The 16,952-nt window shown below is 35.7% G+C and overlaps 1 protein-coding gene across 1 annotated transcript in view; it reads left to right on the top strand.

The window, feature by feature from the left end:
- Window positions 1-16,952, top strand: part of COG6 (component of oligomeric golgi complex 6) — a 52,868-nt gene that overhangs the window by 20,766 nt on the left and 15,150 nt on the right. The window contains exons 9-13 of the mRNA XM_002194953.7: window positions 1,011-1,139; window positions 1,246-1,337; window positions 5,657-5,721; window positions 9,542-9,633; window positions 11,164-11,281. Of these exons, the coding sequence (XP_002194989.1) occupies window positions 1,011-1,139; window positions 1,246-1,337; window positions 5,657-5,721; window positions 9,542-9,633; window positions 11,164-11,281 (496 nt within the window). The remainder of the gene's footprint in view (window positions 1-1,010; window positions 1,140-1,245; window positions 1,338-5,656; window positions 5,722-9,541; window positions 9,634-11,163; window positions 11,282-16,952) is intronic.

The following is a 16,952-nucleotide window of genomic DNA, read 5'->3' as shown; positions in this document are numbered from 1 at the left end:
CCACTTCTAATTGCATAATTTTTGTAAATAGTAGTTTATTAGAATTTTTTTGTTAGACTTCTCTCAATTGCAGATATTTTATATATCTCCAACTTAACAAGTACAGTGTATGAGGAAAAATGCTTCCACAGAAATTTCCAGATTCTTCAGTGTGCTCTTTCCTCATCTCTTTAATATAATAATTAGGATTAAAAAGAACAAAACTGAAGGTTCCTGACTTTCTATAGCAGAGTAGAAATCACATTGAACATACTGTCAAACATTTTTGAAACCATGTATTATTTTCTTTTAAATTTTGTTCTCTACTTTTATTAAATGTGAATGCAGTGCTTATTAAATGCAGACTTAAATCAGTGAATAACATTCTTTTTATTAATATTACTTTATATATATATACTCCTCTGCTGGGTGTCATTGGTAAGTGACACCATGCTCACTCTTTGACAATTTTCAGTTACATTGGAAAAATAAACTGTAAGTATTTCTTTCAGTCTATTTTATAATGGTATCAGTGGAGGCACACTAGAAAGTCTGTTCAAATTCAGTAGAAAAACTCCACAAATAATAATCTGACAGGTAATTAATTTAGCCCGGAAACTAAGAGCTATGCAGCCAAGAAAGAAGAGAAGGACAGTGTATATGTGTGCGTGTGTGTATATATATATATATATATATATATATATATATATATAGTGTATATGTGTGTGTATATATATATAAATAAAAGACTATATATTGCAGCACCTGTCTGCAATATCAGAAGTCTTATCTCATCCTACACATTTGCTCTAGAGCAGACAGGCAGGTGACAACGTAAAATTTGTCTTCTTTTCTCCTGTTTGTCAGATGTACCATAGGCAGAGCAGGATGGTAGGAATTCCGATATCATAGTAGAAGCAAAATTTCAAGAATTATAAAAATGTTTACTTGTATTAGCTGTGAGGCTGAACTAATCAGCTGTGATAAGGCAGACTGGGTTTTTTTAACCTGTTTTCATGTTTCAATAACAGATACACGTTGGATGAATTTGGAACAGCTAGAAGGAGTGCTGTGGTCCGTGGCTTTATAGATGCTCTTACTAGAGGAGGTCTGGGAGGTACTCCCCGCCCTATTGAAATGCACTCTCATGATCCTCTGAGGTACAGTACTAACAATAATGTATATGAAATAATCTTTTTTTTTGGCATTTTGAATTCATGACACCATAAACCACTAATTTACACAGAAATTTCTGTCTTTGTGTAGGTATGTAGGAGACATGCTGGCCTGGTTGCATCAAGCTACAGCTTCTGAAAAAGAACACTTAGAAGCTATGTTAAAGCTTGTGACTATTCAAGGTAGTACTGGTTTTAAAACATAAATTGTAAAGTGATAGTAAGTCTGTGATAAGTAAGAAAGTGTGACTAATTTCTTAGGCTGGGCTTCAGTTACAAGTCTGAGTTTAAATTTTCCTAAAAATAATTTCAGAATAGCTGGTGGTTACATTCTACCAAAAGAAGGCCTGTAATTAAAGAAGAGTATTTCAAAATGCACTCATTTTATTTTACTGCACTTATAATAGATTTACATCAAATTTACAAAGGGACATTTTGGAATGTAGTTGAGAGTTCAGAAATTATTTGTAATTTATATGAAAACATATCTCTTTGAAAACATTACATATTATTTTGAAGGTTTTCATTATGCCTTTGCTCTTCTGTTTAGTCATTTTTAAAAAATACAATTCCTTGTTTCTGTAAGTCTCCTTGTTCTACAAGGAAAATGGAATTTTCATCTGCCATTTAACAACATTCCGGATTAATGGAATAATCCGGAATGTTGTTAAATGGCAGATCACAAATAGGTGAAGCTTTTTAATATCAAAACTCTCCTTCAATTCAGAACTGCAGATTCTCATGCTTAGTCTTCAGCCCCTTTGCTTTGTTTTCAGTAGATTGAACGTATACTTGAAAGACTTTTATACTGTAGAAACTTTAGTATGATTTGCCACCATAGTTTCAGAGAAAGTAATTTTTTTCTAAATTAGGCATGTATACTCAAATGTAACAAACTCATTGTAAAAACTTAAATGTGATCTATATCTGGTGAGCTCTTCAGATTCTATGTCTCAATCCTACTCTGGGTTTTGAACTGAATATGTATTCTGATTTCCCTTACTGCTCTAAGTATTAATTGCCTTTCTTAATTAATGGTGTGGGAAAAGGAGGCTGTTTAGGAACTGTTGTAAATCAAAACCAGGAGGAATGCTGGTTTTTAAGTACAGTTAAAGTGTACTGTGGAAGTGAATTTAATACTGTTTGCTGACAGTATTTCAAGGAGACAGGAAAGCAAGCCTCATGATGGTTTTATGGTAGAGAAAAAGACATGGCAGTTCTTTGTAGATGACTGACCGATGCTTCTGCTGTAACTAGGAGCCCTTCAGAAAAAGCTCCATTTTCATGAAGCATGTAAATGTGTCTGGTTCTGCTGTGGGCTGGACTTCTGCTGCAGCACTTTGTTCTGAAATTCTCCCACTTCTTTGTGTAGTGCTTTGCTTCACTATGAAGTTCTTTGGCCCTCTGACAGGATGTTGGGCTGAGATGATATGGCCATGGAATGAGATATATTTAGAGCATTTCAGCCACAGAGCAAGATACTTGATAATATAGAGAATATAAATATTTGGGGGAGAGATTTTCAACAAAAAATCACCAGGACAAAACCTTTTCTTGGAGAGACTGGTATAAACAAGAGATGCAGTATTTTCGTCTGAAGGAAAAATATGTTTTCCTAAGCTCTCCAGGAATGGGTCTGCTATCACTGTTGCACAGTTTTCAAGAAATGTAAAGAGGAATTCTTCCTTTTGTACTGGGAGCAACAAACTGGGAGCTTGGGAGGTGCTGTCTGTAACTATTCCTCTGTGTCTTTGGGGAGATTTTTTTGATGACAAGGGTAGTGATGTGATAAGGTCTGTAAGACAAAACAGTACTTAATAGAATACCACTGGATTTAAGAAGAAACAGTTATGGGCAGTGCAGCCCCAAAGTATCCAGAGATTATATATTCTTTATAAACACATGTCCTGAGTTGGTAGTGAGGACAGCATCTATGGTACTGAAAAACTCAAGCTGAATTTTCTGTGCTGTTGTGAAGTCTTTAGGTGTCTGGCTGTGCAGGCTAGAGTAGAAATTGAGTTAATTTCATGTAGCCATTTAACAAGTGGACATCTTGTTTATTTGCAGTTAGAGATAAGGACAGAGATTTTCATCTTCAGAGGGCAGTGCTTCCTAACAAAATTTGAGATCTAATGTAAGCATTTCTGGAGACCTTCATCACAAACTAGGAGTTTTTTCCATTCGCCTATAGAGGGAGCCCAAGCAGCTGCCATAGATGACACCTACCTGGCAGTCTGAAGTTAGATCAGTCAGATGTTTTCACTTCAATCTCAGCTTGAGTAGTTTTTTGCAGATGGAACCACTTCTATTATTTTCCTTCAGGTGTGTCTGTACTGAGTTCAGATTTCTGTTTCAATTCTCCTATAAGCTATGTATACTTTCAGGACTGTGGAGAGTGTGGTAAATCACAGCTGTACAAAAAATTCCCTTCTCAAGAAACAACCAAATAAAACAAAGCCACTTGTATACCTGTTGGTGGATATGGTCCCACTGGATGAAAAATTGTATGTGTGGCACTTTTTTTTTTTTTTTTTGAGAAATGTTTCTATCCCAGTTTTTAGTTTGAAGTGACCAAGCTTTGTAGCCCAGAAAACAGAGCATGCAAGGATGGCTTTTAAAAAGTTTTAAAATGTTACGTGTGCAAAAATTAACTGTTTCAGATTAATCTGACCAAAAATGCTATTAAAATTTTAAGTGCTGAAAACACATTCAGAAAAGTGTAACTTTTGCTGGACAAGTGTAAAGTATCTCATTTACCTCTTTAGAGTTTAGGTATTCTGTAGCTAGCAGGAGCCTCCCAGTCATAAAGAAATGTTTCACTTGCAAGGAATGGAGAATTGCAGGCATTTTAAGAGATGCAGTAGAAACCCAGTTTTTGTGGAGTTACAGGAACCCAGATGGAGAACAGAAGCTAAACAAAGTACAAAAAAGACTTCTCCTTTTATAGAATACTCAAAGAAAAATTATATATGGTGTAGCAAGGAGTTGGAAATACATCTTCAGTTATGAGCTGTATTCTGACAGTTATTTTGGACCTTTGAGAATTGTTTATTCTGTAATTCTTTTATGTCAAACTTGCACCACTTATATAACCCATTCTGCTGGAAGATTTCAGTGCTTTTGGAATCCAGATATTCTATTTGGGCATGAAAATACATGCAAAGGCACAAGCATGTGGTATCTCAAAATTTTTATTCCCTGTCCTTTGATATTCGAACTTGTATATTTTTTGAGCTGAAATTTTCATACCAAACAACTTGTTTTTAAGTCAATCTGGTCTAGATACACTATTGCAAATATGTGCTAGGTAGTTGTTACATTGATGAGCAGTACAAGTGTGACTGTTCCTACTAAAAAATGTGTAAATTGCTAGGGTCTATCTGGGAGCTAGCCATTACGTAAAAGAGCATGCGTGCTGTGATTTGTAATCTTACTTTTTGCCTTGATATCAATACTCAAGTATGTAAGTGTATTTTTATTACCAATTCAGAATGTTGAAATTCTTAGAGGCACCACACTGAATTCAGTTGTTACTGCTTATATGGCTTTTCATGTAACTTGGTGTAAAGAGGCATTGGCACAGATCTCTGATCTTTCATTATTTTTACTCTCTGAGGTAATCTGTCTCAGTCTGAAATAAGCAAAATATAGCTTTGGGTCACCTGATTTCTGTCACATGTCACAGTCGGTTTGTTTACTTTCATTGCATGGGTCCCATCTGAAGATGAACTCCTGTTGACAAGTTTTAAATTAGAATTAAAGTATTGCTTTCTCCATAAATCTGTTCTAAGTTGTTACTGAAGTGAGAGCTTGAAGATCTGTTGCTTTCAGTTTGATTGATTTATGACAGCACTAGTTGCCATGCAACAATTCATTTGTGTTTCGTGGTAAGATAGGGCAATATTCTCTTTTGTACATCGTTCTGTGAAAGATGAGTTTCAATTGCTGCTGGGGAGGAAGCGTTTGCCAGCGCTGCAGCACGCAGTAGTGTGGAGGTACACATGTCACTTCATTAGTAACAATGCCATGAGCTCGTCAGTAACCAGCGCTGACAGACACGTGTGTTTGCCAGTCAGGCCTTTCACAATGGGGTGTACGGCTGCTCCTTGAGCCTCTCACCAGCCTGGTTGTTTTTTGGGTGTTTTTCTAGTTTAATTTCATGAAGTGCTAATATTGAGCCTTACTGAGATAGCTTCTTGCTAAATCATTTATTCTTCCCCTTGCTGTTTCTACCTCAAATTCCCACGCACTGTGTTGCACTAGGAAGCAGTTGCATAGTGAAAGGTAATGACTCCAGAACTGTTTTGCTAAGCAGCTATTTCTTAATGGTTAGATTGGAAGTACGGTGGAGGTGTCAACTAGTCGTGTGGAGAAAAGAACACACACAGTTCATAGTGCTTTTTATGGAGGAGTACCTCCTACATTTGTTTATTTGTTTTATAGTCTTGAAGAAAAGAGAATTACATTTGCATAATCTTAGCATGTGTTTGCATTAACTATAGGTGTGGAAGAAAATATTCAAGAAGTAGTCGGGCACATCACAGAAGGTGTCTGCAGACCTCTGAAGGTGAAGTATTTTGCTTTCCTTAGCACTCTAAATACAAAAGCTGTTCTGTCATGTTTTTTCAGAACTTGTGTTCCCATCTCTTCAGTGTATTTTCATTGCCCTTGATTAAGAATTAGATTGTCGACTTCTGAAGGATTTTTTATCAAATTAAAGATTCCTTTGTTTATAGCTATCTGGTTTATAATAGTCATATAATGAGAGATACTAGGATGCTAAATTTGAGCCTTGATTTTGCTTTACTTTTTCTATATTGAGGAGTGCTGATGTATAAAATTACAGCTTTGTGGTAAGTGTATGGGAATAGCTGTAGTGGGTCAAATGAAAAATCAATGTAATTTACTAACGTGTTTTTCATAGTGATCATTGTTCTTAGGGAAGAGTGTACAGGTTGTGCAGTTGTGTCATGCTTCTGTAGGATAGTTTCCTTGCCTGTTTGTGAATATACTAGGGACTTACTGAGCCTTAACTTCTTTATATATAATAGATCTCAATACTTGTTTTCTTGCATGATCATGTCAAATTGATATAAACTGATGATATTCACAACATATCCTTCAGGAGGGAAGTGAATGTTTCAGCTCTTGTTGTGTGAAAAGCTAGTTCCTTTTTTGGTTTGTGGGTTTGTTTTTTTTTTTGTTTTGGTGTTTCGGTTTTCTTGGGTTTGCTTTAATAAATCCAGCTCTTGTATTTTAAAGACACCATGAAAAATTGTTTCCTAATTACCATGTTTATGCTACCTCAGTTTTTTCTATTTGTCACATCTTTCTATACTTGTCTTTTTTTCAAACTGCAGCTTTAGTAAATTTAGGGGACACATGTGATAGAAATCATTAATGACGATCCATCAGATGATTGACTGGCTTGTCTATTGTATGTGCTTCACATAAGCACTGAAGTAATCAAGGTGATGAGGCTGATACCAATTATTGCCTGACTATGCAGTATATAAATTCAGGTGGTTTTAAAGTAAAATCTACTGTGCCTAAATATGATTATAATAAATTTCTCTTAGGATTCTGTAGCTATAACAACCATATCCAGTTGACAAATACTAGTCTCAAATGTGAACAGCTAGTTTCTGGATACTATACATAAGTTTCTGATAAGAAAAGGATAAGGTCTGGAGAGGAGTAAAATTCAAAAAGGTGCCATTAAGAAAGTCACAGAATTACAGAATAGAGGTTAGCAAGGACATCTGGAGGTCACTTGGTCCAAACTCCCAGCTCAGGCTGGGCCACCTAGAGCTGGTTGCCCAGGACTGTGTCCAGGTCACTTTTAAATACTTCCAAGGATGGAGTCTCCACAGCCTCACTGGGCAACATATGCCAGTGCTCAGCCACCTACCTGCAGAGTAAAGAAAAAGTGTTCCCTGATGTTCAGACAGAATCTCTCGTATTTCAGTTTTGTGCCTGTTGCCACAGAATTATGATCATCCTTCACAACCTTTTAGTTTTTAATCTGTTGGAAGATACCTGTCCTAATAGACACACAATCACCACAGCTTTGTTTTCTTGGAAGATATTTCCAAACTTTCTGTGCTCTTGAATCGGTTCTGTTAATACTGAATGCTGATGTTTGAGTTCAGTAATTCTGTGCATTCCAACAAAGTGATTAGGAATGAAATCAAACTCCTATGTAAGTCAGAGGAAGTTTTGGTCTTGATCTGAGCGCTTGTGATTTCTGTAGTTAAGTTCACAGTAACTTTAATTTCAGTTGCCAAACTCTTTACACTTAAGTGCTGCTAGTCTCTTTATAAATAATCCCCTGAAATATTGTTGTTCGTTAGTTATTGGGCTAGTAAAAAAAAAAAATCTTAAAAGAACAATTAACAACTTTCCCATTGTATTCTGTATTTTAATAGAATGCAGCTTAGATTAATTCACTACCATTCTAGACTTTCCAGTAAAAAGTATGAACTTTTTAAAGTTATTTAAAAAGCTTTTAATTTTTTCCTTTTCCTTGGGGAAACTTACTGTTTCCCCAGGGGAAAGAATAAAAAAAAGGTAGAAAAAATCCCTCCTGAGAAACCCCCAAGCAGAAGAGCCTTGATATAATGCAGAAAAGGTAATTAGATAATTGCAAGCCACCATGTTCAGAGGAACAGCAGTAATGGATTCAGTTTGGAGGAGGCTTTTCTACACTACATTGTAGAAGGGTTATACTTACATGCAGTCTAAATTGCCTACATTTCTTACTGATAGTTGGTTTGTGTTTTAGGCACTTAAGTGACTCTTGAATACTCCCTAGTGGTAGATCTTACTACAGACCTCTGATATCAGATGGAGGTAGGGGAATCCTAAAAAAACATTTAAATTAAATCCTTGTCTTTTCCATAACATTAAGATGAGTTCAAAATGTCTTGGATGCCCTGTGTGGACTGCAGGTAGTCTTATGGTCAGCTAACAGGACATTCAGAGCTTCCCTGAACAGGTTAGGTTGTGTCACTTGCAAATTTTGGTTCTCCAGTGCAGTGAAGACTTCTGTATAGGAAGCAGTACTTCTTCTTTTCCCATTTTGTCTTTTTAATTTTTACTTTTCTCTCATGACCCTAAAATCTAATTTTTTTTCCTCTCCTTCTTTCTGTTTAGTCTTGTTCAGTTTTTAATTATTTTATTTACCTTCAGTTACTCCTTTTTTTTTTTTTTTTTTTTTTTTTGGTCACTGTATTGTTTTCCCTCTTTCCCCTGCCTGCCCTATTCTCATTTGCTGTACAATTAGAATATACTTAGTATTCATGTCCACAGGACCTTTTAGGTAACACTGGAGACATTTATTTGTATATAGACCTTTGTATATACAAACACATTGAAGAGCAAAGTTCACCTTTGTGTTGAAATAAACTTCATGCATTAAGTATTGCAAATAAGAGTCAAAAAATATTATTTGGTTTTGGTCTGTGAATTAGATGCAAACTGAAAGGATTGAGGAAACATAATCTTAGTTGGTTCTCCCTGCAGCTGGCTCTGAGAAGGGACTGCAGCACATCATGTTCCATTGAACAGCAAATAACTTGGGAGAGTGGGTGGTGGCTGCTGATTTGTGTGTAGCCTTTTCACAGTCGGGCACGTGGGAGAGCAGTGCAGGGATAAGTCACTGTCTCTTCTGCCTCATAACTGCACACAGATTGATCCTGGGGCAGCTTTTTATGAGTGGATTGAGACTCTGTGTACCATGGAGACAAGGCATTAGCTGTCCAGCTGTAAAGACACTCAGCACCGTTTTTTTGTGTAGCCACTATCTTCTGGTTGAGATAAATGGTCAGCATAACTGATTATTAGCTATAAATATTAAATACCGGTAGGAGATATATACACTCTCCTGTAAGGGAAGAATTTATTCATCCAGGTAAAATTTGTTTCTTAGGCAAAATACCTAATATTTTGATGTTCTGAATTTCCACATGATGCAAGAAATCTATTGCTATAGTTTGGTGATTCTGCAGCATTGCAGCTGTTCTTGCTATTCAGTGCTGGGGAAGACTCCAATATGTACTGGTATTAATCCATCAAATAATCTCATTATTTTTAAATTTACAATAACATCAGAAGTCTGTAGGGACTGTAGGATTTTTGGAAGGCTTTTTGAGTTTGTAGTTTTTCTTTTTTTTTAGAGTGTATATACATTTGTGTTCTCTGCCCAGATGCTTGGCAGCCGAGAAGCACTTCAGTTCAAGCCAAACATTAAAGTTACTTGGACATCCTCTTTTAAAATTTATTTATGGTTTATTTTTCAAAAAACAGGTATATTGCATATAAAGTCATAGAAGACTGACTTTCAGAATTTATGACCTGAAAGAAATTTGTATTTGTTCATGCTACAGGTTAGAATTGAGCAGGTGATTGTTGCTGAGCCAGGAGCAGTTTTACTGTACAAGATTTCTAATTTGCTCAAGTTCTACCACCATACAATCAGGTATGAAAAATTGCAAAATATGTTAAAAATGCCTGTTTTCCCTAATTGTGTATGTAAGAACAAATCTGCTAGGAAGAATACTTTTGTTGCTTAGTTGTTGCTCTGCACTATAACATCAAGAAGAAACATATGTGATATCAAGCAGAAACAATTTACCCATTGCCATTCCTCAGTTCATATCAAAACTGCTTTGGAATACATCATCAATTTGCCACAATAACTATTTCTTTTTCGTTCTGTGTAGATTCAAATAGTATACAAAAAAACTCTACACAACATTTCATATGACAAAGTCAAGTCCCCATTGAGAAAATGTTACTAAATTATATTTCTTCAGGTTTTTGGTTTTTTAGGGGTTGGTTTGTTTGGTTATTAAAGGTTTGGTTTTGTTTTGTTCTAAATAGTTGTGTTTTGATAGCTTTTTTTCCCCCTAATTATGCACTCTCTTATCTCACTTTTGAAGATGCACTGATCACCTTCCAAGCTCCTAGAGGCCACCAGGAATACAGAAACTGGAGAAAAGCCAGAGCTGCTGATTTATATATATATGTTGTGGCATATGCTGTAGTTCATGTTGGCTAGAAACAGCAGTAGGAGAAAAATCTTCCTCCACAGCCCTGGACTGAACTGCTGAGAATTTGAAACATTAATATTACTAGTTGAGCTTCTCTGTCTGAAAATGCTTCAAATGTTGGGCATACTGGGATAAGTTGTTCTTGGGCACCTCCCAGCTTGGTGCAAGCTTTGAAATGTAATGTTAAAATGGAAGGTCTTAGGCAGTCTTATCTGTTGGTTTCTGTCTTGTTAACAGCGCAGTTTTTAAAGACCACTGAAGTACCTTCTACCAGCTGAATAACTTGCTCTGCGTAGGGAAGGTGCACCTTAGTAATGAAAGCAAAAAGCAGTTTGAGAAATGATCTATTAAACACAAGATTACAATCTGAAAATTGAGTTAGAGGTTTAGTCCTATTATGACCCAATGAATTTTCACTGAGAGTTTGTGGCTTAAGAATGCAATTCCTATAGCCAGAGGGAGAGGAGAGGAGCGTAGTCCTGTGGTGCCATTTATGGGTTATGTGGTGTCTGTGCTAAGTGTAATAGTTTAACACTCGGAATAGCAAGGCATGAATTCTTACAGCTTTGGGGATGCCCAGCATCTCAGTGAAGAAATGAGAAAGTAATGCTATCCCTAACAGGTATGATAGAATATTGTTAAGCCTTTTTGTTATGTAACTTTTTTTTGATAACAGAAGTGGATTTTTATAAGAGAGTAAATCCAGTAAATTTTAGTGCTCTACAAAAAAGTTTGTGCAAGTTTGGTAGCCTGTGTTCAATATTTACTTAATGACATACTTGATGATTCTTGTTCTTACAGTCAGCTTATCTCTCTCTCAGCTATTACTGAGAACTGTTCCCTGCAATTATTTGTTCTAAATTTTAAACTTTGAAAATAAAATTTTTAAAACTATATTTAAATATGTGACTATCATGTTGTCTCCCCTTTGATTAATTTAATAATTTTTTTTTCAGTGGTATTGTAGGAAACAGTGCAGCCACACTGTTGACAACAATTGAAGAAATGCATTTGTTGAGCAAGAAAATATTCTTTAATAGCCTGAGTCTTCATGCAAGTAAACTAATGGACAAGGTTTGTTTCAAAATTGTAGAACTTTCATGTTTCAAAACATGCTTGTGTTTCTCTTTTGTCTAGTAAGATTACTATGTAAATAGCTGTTTTATGTGTCAGCTTTTCCTAAAGTTGACGTCTTGTATTTTCAATATTTTAGTAATAGAACTACATTACAAACTTGCTGTTTATATTTTTGGTCTAATAATAATGGAGGTTTTGTAGATTGTGTCTAAAATCCTGTGGTTAGCAATATTCTTTTGAAGAACATTTTACATATTTTTAAAATCTACAAGAAGCAACAAAAGTAGGAAATTTTTTTATGTGCAATAGAGCAAAGTCAGGTGATTGAGCTGTATAATTTGTATTAATCCATCATCAGATCAGTTGTTAATTGTTCATCATTCCTTTTTTGAAGGTGCAAGGTATATCCCAAAATGATAAGCTAAGTAAAAACAAAATCTGGGCTTTTCTATTATAAAAGTAGTTTTAACACAGGAAGATTGCTGTAACATTTGTAAATGTATTTCTAAATTATTTAACCTACAAAAAAAGAGAAATAAATACTTCATTTTCCAGAAACTATTCTTTGGGTGGACTGATAATTTGCTAACCACTCAGGTTTTCAGAGTTTTGTCAGTATTGTTCTGTGGTTCCAAATGAGTTTTCTGATTCAGCACAGTCTGTCTGGTCCTAATTTTCTGTCTTTCTGCAGGGGCTGGGGAATGACTTTTTCAAAGAAGCAGTTGTTCCTTCTCTTCTCTCCCAGATATCCATCCCAGTAACTCCATTCAGTGGTTTCGTTTGTTCATTGGGTTACTCCTTAGCTGCTACCACCCACAGTCCATGCTGCTAAAGTCCTCTTAATGCATTGTTGCTGTCGGGTATTTCCATTCAAATCCAGGATCATATTAATAATAGATCCTGTGTTTCTTCAAGGATCAGCTAAAGCTGTTCCTAAAACATGAAATGGACAAGGACAACATGAATTTACCAAAAACCATTTCATTTCCTATTAAGTAGTCTAGAATAAAATATCTGTGTAAATTTTCCTTATATGAAAAAAAATCAGTGATGGACCGTATCAGAAATGACTGCTCTTTGCTTACAAAGTGCTTAAGAGAAAAAAAAAAAATTCTTGGCTCAGAAACATCTATTTATTCATATCTTTTTTATTTATTTATTCTGTTGGGTATTACATCTATACTCAGGATTCAGCATGATTTTCCTTCTCATGTAGCTCACAGTCTGTGAGGTTTTGTTTTGGGTGATGTGCTGTTTTCAGTTTGGAAATGTGTAGAATTCAGAGGAAGGATGATAAAGGAATTATGATCCGCTAGTCCATAGTGTGTGTTCTTTCTATTGTCACTATAGGAAGGTTTTGTATTGTTCTTTGCCCTCTTAGTTCCTCTTCCCCCAGCCCCCAGACTGGATGTAACTGGTTCTAGATGCTGTCATTGTTTTATAAAGCAGTAAAATTTGCTTTTACTGGCCTTAAATGAAGGCAGTGATTGCACTGCCACCTTCAGTGATGTTTTATTACAAGTAATGAATGACATACCATGCCTACCATGTAATGGGAAAAGATCATAATATTGCTCTTTCTCAGAAACACATTTATAAATTAAGTCTGAAATATCAACAATATTACATTGCCTATGTGCCCTATGAAGATCTTTCCTCAGAATATAATTGAGGTCAAAAGCTTAAAGAGATTTAGAGGACTGTTATATATGTGGGTAACAAAGGCTTCCACAATTATTTATGAATCTGCTTCAGGAGTTAGCACTGAGGTAACTATGTCTGAGAAGAAATCTTCCTGTTCTAATGTATAGTTCTTGTAACTGAGTTTTTGCTAGTTCTCTGTAGCACCTTATATTATTACCCTTTATGAGTGGATTACTGAATTTGACTGAAATTAGTGTATCTTCATAAAAATACAAAATTTATAGGCTGATTACAGTCAGAGAAACATTTCTTTCCATGGGATAAAGATGTTTCTTTTATCATAAATTTAATTCTCTTGTTACTTAGTTTTATGAGTGTTAGTGTAAAGATAAGCAGGTTTTATGCCTTTTCATTTGTCTTTGTAAATTTAGTAGTGAATTTCACAATGCCTTTACATTTTAAGGAAACTGAAGTTTGCTTTGTACCATGCTTTTTAAAAATGCTTATTCAGACCAAAATTGTGTATATGTATTAGTAGGATTTTCTTCACATCCCAGCTTTTTGCCAGCTATGAATGCAATGCAATTGCTTCCAGATTTTTTTTTAATTTTAGAGACGATTAAACCACTGGAAGATAGACCTTTTGTGCTTACAGAGGCAGTTACAAAAGCTTCATTGCTGTTCATGTTGTGCAGCTAGAGAATATTCACTGGGAAAATTAGTAAATTATTTTTCACTTGAACAATCTGGGAATTGTGGTTTCTTACTTCAATTTAGGTTATGCATCTTGAGGCATTGATAAGCCTGTTTCAAAGAATAACAATTGTCCAATACTTCGATTAAAATATGATCCTTAAGACAATTTGAATAATTTTGGAAATACAGTAAAATGCAAATGGGATGTTCTGGAGTAAAAATAATTCTATTTCTATAATTTTAAGTGCCTCTTCTGTTTAGATTATTGGAAGGTGGTAAATGGCCTGTCAAGTAGACAATTTTAACAATAGTATTTCCTCAGTATCATCTATTATTGCTGATAATTCTCTTTTTTTAATATTTACATTGTATCTAGTAGTTGATAGACCAGAATATGATTTAAGCAAATCTTTTACTTAAGTATAGCTAGTTGGGAACATTTTTTAAACAAAGCAGTTTCATTAAATATGCTAACTCCTCAAGATTCCATCCTAAGGATGCAGATAAATGACAGGATGGTAATTGGATCTCCTCATCGCCACAGACAATTTAATTCCCTAGATTATTGATTATCCTGAGTTGAGCATTGTCTTCAATCTGCCTGGGATTTAATTTCTAAAGCACAGTGGGAAACTGAGACTTCAGGCTGTTCTTTCTAGGACAAGAAAATAGCTTCTTCTTCACATCTATTTTTGAGAAGAGTCCCATATTACATAAGGAGTGTCACTAGTGTGGAGGTGTATGGAAGCTTTTAGGCAGTCATAGATCAGGATTCTCTTTCTTAGTTGTCAAGCCATCGGTGTAAATGATAGAGGGAAATCCCTGGTTACTTCAAAATACTTACTGCTTTGCCCAGAAGCACTTTGCTATGAACTTTTTTTTCACTACATAAGAAAATCTCAAGCATCCTGGTTGGAATCTGAAAATAAAATACTCAGCAGCTCTCAACTTCAAACTGTTTGTTCTGAGAAAGCCTTTTTTTGGTGTTATCATTCTGGCTTCTCAGGTAGCTCTGTCTGAGCTGAAACCCCTGTAACAGAAATATTCAGCAGACCGCTGGAAAGCGAGTCCATTGTTATCAAAGAAATGCAATACACAAGGGAGTCTCTTTGGTTCCGACACTTCTTGAAACCTGTCACAAAGCTTGGTAGCAGTTACTGCAAAGCCACTTTTTCTTTAGGGTTTAAAATGCCATTCACGACTTTGAGATTGTCAGGCTGCTGTAGAGCTCAATGTTGGCATCCTACAGAAGCTGTGCATCAGCAGCCACCTCCTGTGTCACTGAAGGTTTGGTGCATCAGCTCACTGGAGATGCTGTCTCTCCTTTGCCTTAATGGTTCTTACCCTTCAGAGACAGTGTTTGGCATTCTTGCCAGTACTTTCTAGTTCTGGTAGCAATTGATTTATTCTGGTTCTTGGTTGAACTGGAATGGTTTTTTGCCAGTATTGGTGTCCTTATGCTGAAAAAAAAACTGTTTGTATTTGTTACTTTTTAGCTTTCTTGGACCCAGCCATGGGTCTACCAACCATGCTAGGAAAGTGGTCAGAATTATCATTAAATTCCTTAACCTATCCTTTTCCATGTTTCTTTTCACTCTGTGCTTATAAATCAGAATTCAGGATTCTGCTTGTGTTACTTGTTGTCTAGTTCTAAAAACAGCCCATTACAGGTGGCCATTTTACAGATGACTATAAATCCAGGAGAAAATAGTGAATGAAAATAATTGTCAGAACAACAGAAACTGTTCCAGTGAAACTGGGAGTAAAGTGCAGAGTACCTAATGAACTGGAATGGATGGGCTGCTCTTTCAGTCCCCTCAGTATGGGAGTTATTTAATATCATGAATCCATTGGTGAGGCATTTTAACAAGTGTGTTAGACCAACTGATGTCAGCATGTTTTATTGGACCACCTGTTAAATTAGGAGAGTGGGAATTTTCAAGCCCACATGTCCTTCTTATGGTTTTACTAGTGCTCCAGAACAATTATTAAAGGAAAGAATAATTGCAAACATTTAATAGAATGGAATGAGAATTATCATAAGGGCGCTAATGAAGATTGTGCCAAACTCCAGTCATCTGTTGTCTGAGCTGTTAGAAGACTATTAGTAGAGTATCCCAAATTAAGTTTTGGGATTATTATTCCTTAATGCTGTTCTTTTTAGAGTAGATGTATGCTAATTAAATGCTGTGATTGCATTATCTTTTAAGTTTGTCAGTGAGAGAGATATTAAAACGTTGCATGGGAATAATTCTAAACTTGTCCTTCATAATTTGATTCCTGCCAGAACGAAACCTATTAGGTTTCTGGGAAATCAGATGTGGGGCAGATTGAATAAGACTGATTATTATTGTTGTGTACTGAATGCTATTGTGCTTTAAATGGATCCATGAGAACAAAGCAAAACCTAGTTATCTTTTCTTCCAAGACCAGCTTGATAGCTGAAAAGAAAAGTATGCCATTAGGCATTCTACTTTGTTGACCTCTGTAGGATCCTAATAGGACCAGAAAATCTTAAAACAGCTTCTCTGATAAGACATGCACTCAGGTTTCTTGGAGTGCTGGTGAATATTGTCTCAGCTGAGGAGAATGGACTCCACAGTTGATGCTGCTCAGTGTTAACTGACAGCATGAAAAATTCATAAGATTTTTACAAGGTTCCACTCTGTAATACTTTGGATCCAGCCCCTGATGGTGGGTTTTATTAAAAGGCTGTATTTAAAGCTGATCAGGGTCTTATAAAAACCACTAACTTTCATTTGAGACTTGTAAGTAGGGCTTTCTCTGTGGGGTTCTGTGTTTTAAATTACCATTTTGTTTTATTTGGTAGTAGTATCAAGAATTAAAGAATGGATGAGTTCAGCAGGAAACTAGAAACCATCTAATCCAAATGTCTTGCTTATGACACAGAGTGTCAGCTAGAGCAGGTTGCCCACTACTTGGTCTAGCTGAAGTTTTAATATCACAAAGGATAGACTCTAAAACCTCATTGTGCAGCTGTCTCCAGTGCTTGACTAACCTCACAGTAATTTTTTTTCTTTTCCTGTGTCTTAATTTGTGCCCATTGCCTCTTGACCTGTTACTGGACACCACTGAGAAGCGTCTGGCTCCATCTTGATCCCTCACTTCACATATTTATACACATTTATAACATCCCCCCTGAGCCTTCTCTTTTCCAGGCAGAACACAGACACTCCTTGTGTATGAGATACTCCATTCCCTTCATGAACATTGTAACTGTTGACTTTCTAATGTTAAAGTATGGCAATATATAAAGTTCTGATCGACTGCAGTATTTTCAGAAGAAAATTTACTCTTTCTTAAAATG

Source organism: Taeniopygia guttata, chromosome 1 (genome assembly GCF_048771995.1).
Source record: "Taeniopygia guttata chromosome 1, bTaeGut7.mat, whole genome shotgun sequence".
Taxonomy (NCBI): Eukaryota; Metazoa; Chordata; class Aves; order Passeriformes; family Estrildidae; genus Taeniopygia; species Taeniopygia guttata.
The sequence above is the reverse complement of the archived record's forward strand: the minus strand, read 5'-3'. Positions and strand labels throughout refer to the sequence as shown.